Raw genomic sequence first — 5,671 nt, forward strand, 5'->3', positions numbered from 1 at the left:
TATTAATTAATTGATGACATGAGAATACAGCAATAAAAAAAACAAAATTTGAATAAAAAACTTACCTTTAAGAGTTTACTACAAATTACACCAAAACTTCAACCATCAAAACTGAACCACAATTTCTAGCGTTTCCAAATGTATACTGATTCGCACCCATCGCCTTGACCACTTCAGTTAAGTACTACCCGAACACAAAAATTCTATTTGTTTTGTTGATGTTATCACATTTCACTATATTTCGACACATGTCACATGCACTGGTTTATATCACTCATCACTGTGAGGGTGCGAAAGTAATTTTCGTGGCACCAAGAGTATCCAGTAAATGCAAATTTAGAGGTAGAGTCACTATGCTACGGTTGGTTCACTCCGCGTCAAATTCATTTCTATATACGTAGAAATCTTAATATTTACGACGGAGCAATTCTCTTTAAACCCCCCCACAAAATAGCGATTGCTCAATTTTATGCTGTTCCATGGATCGTTCGATGAACCGAATTCTACGCAATTGGTCGGTCCAACACCCAGTTTTTGGGTTAGTAGAATCACTTTATCACATTCATAACATGTGTATTACTCATCCAGAGGTGTAAAACGTAAATCAGACAATTTTGTTTTGTTTATCAGATGGCATCACCGTTGAAGATTACTTTAAACGCTTCGACTGGGCATTAGAACTGAGCCAAGTTCCGGAAGGTCAGCACGCCAGTTACGCACGAGTTCATATGACCGTAGAGCTAAACAATCCCCTGAAATTCCTCATCTCTCCTCTCGAGCCAGAGTCACTCACGTATCCACAGATCCGCTCGCTCATTTCGATGCAGACAAGAACAAATACGCAAAGAGTGTTAAGTTTCGCCAAATACAACAACTCAAGGGTGAGTCAGTTGCATGCTTCGCGTTACGCCTTAAGCAAGGTGCCGCGCACTGCGAATACGGAGCATTTTTAGACAGAATGCTCATCGAATAATTATTGCATACTCCACATCACATCGTAAGATGAGATTCCCAAAATGTGTTGTCGATTCAGTGTGAATGGTTATTGCGAATATAAGTCAACAAATATGAATCTAAACAAAGAAACGCGTATGGGAATAATTTTTCTTAAAGAACAAGGGAAAAAGTGAATTTTATATGTAGCGAAGGAAGAGAACATATGATTTAATGTTTTAGGTATTTTAATTTAAAAGATTGTTATTGCAATTTAATGCTCCATATAATAAAATAAATACAATTTTGTGATTATAAAATGAATTGGGAAACATTATGACCATTCTGCAAACCGACTTTCTGAGGCCTAAGATGATTTTGATTTAAGAATCGAATCGAAACACGACGTGAATTTTGTGAATTATATGTCATATATTAATTTCAAATTATATATCAAAAACAATGTTGGAGATTCGTAGCCAGTTTCTTTCTTATATTCAATTTTAATAACAAAAAAGACAAAACACTTGTTTACTTCGCGGCTAATATAAATAGCAGTACCTTTCCGAATACAAAATACACACTTACTTAGAAATAATTATTAAATTGAGTAATATAAATAATTTTTAAAAAATCCATTGTTGATAAAAATATGTCAAAATAGTGAAAGTATAAAATAATTTTAAAAATCAGGTAATTCATATAATTTAGTCATTCTATTTATCCAATTATTTTTTCTCAAATTTCTAAATATTTGTATAATATTACGTATAGAATCTCAAAAACAATTTAAATAAATAAAAAAATACAAAATATGTGTAACTGATAGAATCTGGAAACGATAGAATGAATAAACATTATATGTTTACTCAATAAATATATTATATCTTAATCTTATAATTTTTTTATTTTCATTTACAAAATTGATATTTAATTTATTTGTTTAAAATAAATATCAATAATAAAAAAATTAAATAATTGTAATTACAAAATTATATAACCTAATGTATACATTTTTTTAATGTCTTACACTCGAGGCTATTTAAATTGTATGCAACAACATTTAAAGAATATCATTTATAGAAACAGATTACAAATAATGAATGAGTTATAAGATACAATAACAAATAATGTTCAAAGAAACAATAAATGAAAAACAAGAGTGAGGATCTTTTTTGATAAAACCAAAGTGGTATTTTTGAATTCATTGATCCAAATTCTGATTTCGTCGCTTTTTACAATTAAATGTATGTTAATTGTTAATAACTATTGTTTTTTATTGTTTTAATTTTAATCTACATAAAGAAATTAATAGCAAAATTGTCCATAAAATAAAGTTTTAGAAAAGTAACTGGATGTTGGAATCATCACCGTTAACTATTTATTTAACAGCATAAGAGTAAATATAATTAACAATTTCCTATTATTATTAAATAGAACATTACATACTGATAACATTTAAGCAATTGTCGTATATCGTTAAATTTCAACTCATAGACACGAACAATTTCTAATCACTCGATCTTTTTTATTATATCTGTTCATAACATTTAAAATGTTTTAATATGCACTATTTTACGTTTCGTAAATACTTGCTTTTGTTATGAAAATTCTTTATTTCATTTTTTGTGTATTAAATATTTTCAAAATATATCACATTAACTCAAATAATAAATAATTTAAATCACTTTTAAAATATTAATTAAGAATATTTTAATATTTGTTAATTATTTAATCGCTTTAAATATTGTAATACAACAATTTCAATAAAACTCAAAAAATATTCTTTGAATTACTAAAGCTAAAATTAGTTAATAATTTGGCCTATTTCAATCCTTGTAGTCCTATTTATAGTATAAAATGTTATTCTGTAATTTCGATACACTTCAGGCAGTGTCAAAACTTATACTAATTCAGTTTTTGAACCAAAACGATGCACGGCAACAGAAAGTGGCTTCAGAAAGTGGCAGACCACTTATGCATCCGATAGTACGGTCTGCGTCAGATCTGTAGTTACACTTTGTAGGCTCTATTCGCTTGCAGTGAGTGTGTGGGAGTCGAAGGGAGAATATTATAAACTGTACAAGTGTTCAGATGCGACAATAGTAAGTTAATGTTTTCAGATGTATTGGTGCAATAGACTCGCAGAATACTACTGCGTTCATATTATGCATTTTGAATCGGATATTAATATTATTATTACTTAATTATTATATAAAATGTTGGTAATTAAGAATTATATTCATATCGTACGAAAGTAAGATACTGTATCGCATTCGTCATTAGAAGTTCAAAAATAAGAATATATTTCACAAAAACAGCATTCAAAGCAATACATGTCTATTAATATGAATAAATTATATAATTATTCAATAAACAACAAAAATAAAAAGATCACACATTTAAACATAAAAATATGTTGACTCAAAATTATATGCAACTGGTATTGAGGTAAAAAGTAGAGGGAGTAAGAAGCCATGCTGAATTCGAAGTGTAACTGCGGGTCTGTCTCTGACCGTTAAACAAAGAAATTCTCTTTTTTATCAAATATTTCAAAATGTCTACAAATTTTTATAAACAATAATATACATTTTGTCTTCAAGTCGTACAATGTGAGCAATACCACAAACCGAAAACATCTCATGTTTTTACCACTATGATTAACTGTTAGTTGTTAGTACTTAAAATTGTTTCTCGCTCCAAACTAGCCTCCTTAGGTATTGCCTACTATCCAAACAAGTTATACTTAGTTCCATAGTACAATAGTAAGATCTCGATATTTTAATATAGCGATTTAGGCGTGATATTTCTTTGGAAGGCTTTCAGCGACGAAATAAGTAGTTACTGAAGAACGAGGCGATTGCCTAAATCATTGTCACGAGTCAGCATAGTTTTAGTTGTATCGTTTCAGTATTTTGCAATCGGGTTTCAGACCGTTCAGCTTCATAATCACCTTTTCTACATTACAAATATTTGATAAGCAAATTGTCGTGTATGCATATTATTTTGAATGGCCCGCGTCAAATTTAGTGTACAATGTTACCAGAGAGAGGTCTCTGACTATCACTTAATTTTAGTTATTATTAGCAAAAAGAGCGTAATGTCACTTTTGTACGAATGGTGTCTTATTATATTGTGTTGTGCCATAACAAACAAATTTAGTTACGTTAATAAACATTAAGTTAGAAAACCGATATTTAGTGTCAGAAGTGGGATGAAGAAGAAGGGATTACAGTCGAATTAAATCGGTGTAAGTGTAACCCCACGTGCAAGAGGAACAAAAATCCAGTGCCGCCATTACGATGGGAAGAAAAGACGGAGCGAACACAAGTCAGGATGTGGAACAGGAGGTACCGACCGCGCTGCTTCAGGCGATCACAAGTATGCTCACTAATGCGCTCAAGGCTTCGGTCGCAGAAGCTGCCGCTGCAGTCAACAACGAGTCAACATCCACCGTCACACGAGGCAATCAAGTTGACTGGGCCGTCTACGTACAACGAAACGACACACGCACTCATATCTACTCCGGTCCAAGTGAAGAGAGGCAAACCATTTGTCCGCGGTCGCTCTGCATCGAGAGGCCGGAATCCAAACCCAGCATCACGCAGTGCATCGCGGAAGCGTGGTAAAGACGGAAACAATTGGTCAGCGTGCAATGGTTGTGGAGCCACACACAGTCGAAGAAGACAATGCCCTTTCCGCGAAGCTGAATGTCACATCTGCCAAAGAAAAGGACGAATCGCAAGAGTTTGCAGGTCGGGGAACTCAAGTGCAACTAAAAATTACCAAATCAAAACTGTGGAGCAGCCAGCGGAAGCAGTGGATTCGGTAAGATATTTAAACACATTAGAAGATGTAAACGCTCTCAAAACATCTGTATGTGAAGCAAATACTTCACGTGCAGATCGACGGGAAGCCAGTCGAAATGGAACTCGACACAGGCGCACCGTGCGGCATCATAAGCTATAAGACAATTGACCCAACTATATTTTGCAGTCAACCAATCGCCAGTTCATCAGTTATTCACATCATCGTCTCGTATGTAAGGGCTACGTCACAGTCCACGTCACGTTGGGCACGATAACACGTGAACTCGACCTATATGCCATCGACGACGATTACGACTCTCTATTTGGACGCGAATGGATTGCATCGTTCGCTCACGAAATAAATTGGACTCAAATATTCAAGCCTCACAAAGTCCACAATCTCACTGCAACTCCACCACACTTGACGTTAGACCAGACTTGAGTCGCTGTTGGATAAATACGGGGACATCTTCAGTGAAACTGAACTGAAACAATTAGTAATTTCAAATAAATATTTAGCCATTATTAGCTCTAGTATCTTTCTCTGGTTGTTTAAGAATTACTAGTAGTTTCTTTAAAACTTCCCACTTTAGACTCCAGACACAGACAATTACAATGATTATTTTCATCACTCCCAAAATCTTCCTTTCACCTATTCAAGTTTTTACAAATAAAATCAATATTTTCACATAATTTACATGTGTACTTGTTTGTTTATTTTTTTTTTTTTTTTGTTCTGCTTGATAACCATTTTTGTTCTAGCAATTATTCCTCTTGGCGATAGCTTGTTTATCATTAATTCCTAGTAAAATGTCTCTCTTTATTTCTAATTAAAAATTAAAGGTTAGTAAAAGAAATATATGAAGTAAAAAATTAGAAATAAAAGCTAATCTTTTATGTTTATTTGTAAATTTTCGGCTCGACGGATT

General features: G+C 32.8%; 1 protein-coding gene across 1 annotated transcript; it reads left to right on the plus strand.

The window, feature by feature from the left end:
* Nucleotides 1-569: 569 nt before the first annotated feature.
* Nucleotides 570-5,301, plus strand: LOC126265922 (uncharacterized). Its single transcript, XM_049968834.1, has 4 exons — nt 570-573; nt 631-881; nt 4,135-4,761; nt 4,930-5,301. The coding sequence occupies exons 1-4, from the start codon at nt 570-572 to the stop codon at nt 5,182-5,184; spliced, it is 1,137 nt and encodes a 378-aa protein (XP_049824791.1). The 3' UTR covers nt 5,185-5,301.
* Nucleotides 5,302-5,671: the final 370 nt, after the last annotated feature.

The sequence above is a fragment of the Aethina tumida genome, chromosome 6, assembly GCF_024364675.1.
Source record: "Aethina tumida isolate Nest 87 chromosome 6, icAetTumi1.1, whole genome shotgun sequence".
NCBI classification, from domain to species: Eukaryota; Metazoa; Arthropoda; class Insecta; order Coleoptera; family Nitidulidae; genus Aethina; species Aethina tumida.

Excerpts from the sequence above, each read along its gene's own strand:
- LOC126265922 (XM_049968834.1), top strand. Across the intron at positions 882-4,134 it reads CCAAATACAACAACTCAAGG|TGTCAGAAGTGGGATGAAGA; the intron begins GTGAGTCAGTTG and ends ACCGATATTTAG. Across the intron at positions 4,762-4,929 it reads CAGCGGAAGCAGTGGATTCG|TCAACCAATCGCCAGTTCAT; the intron begins GTAAGATATTTA and ends TATATTTTGCAG.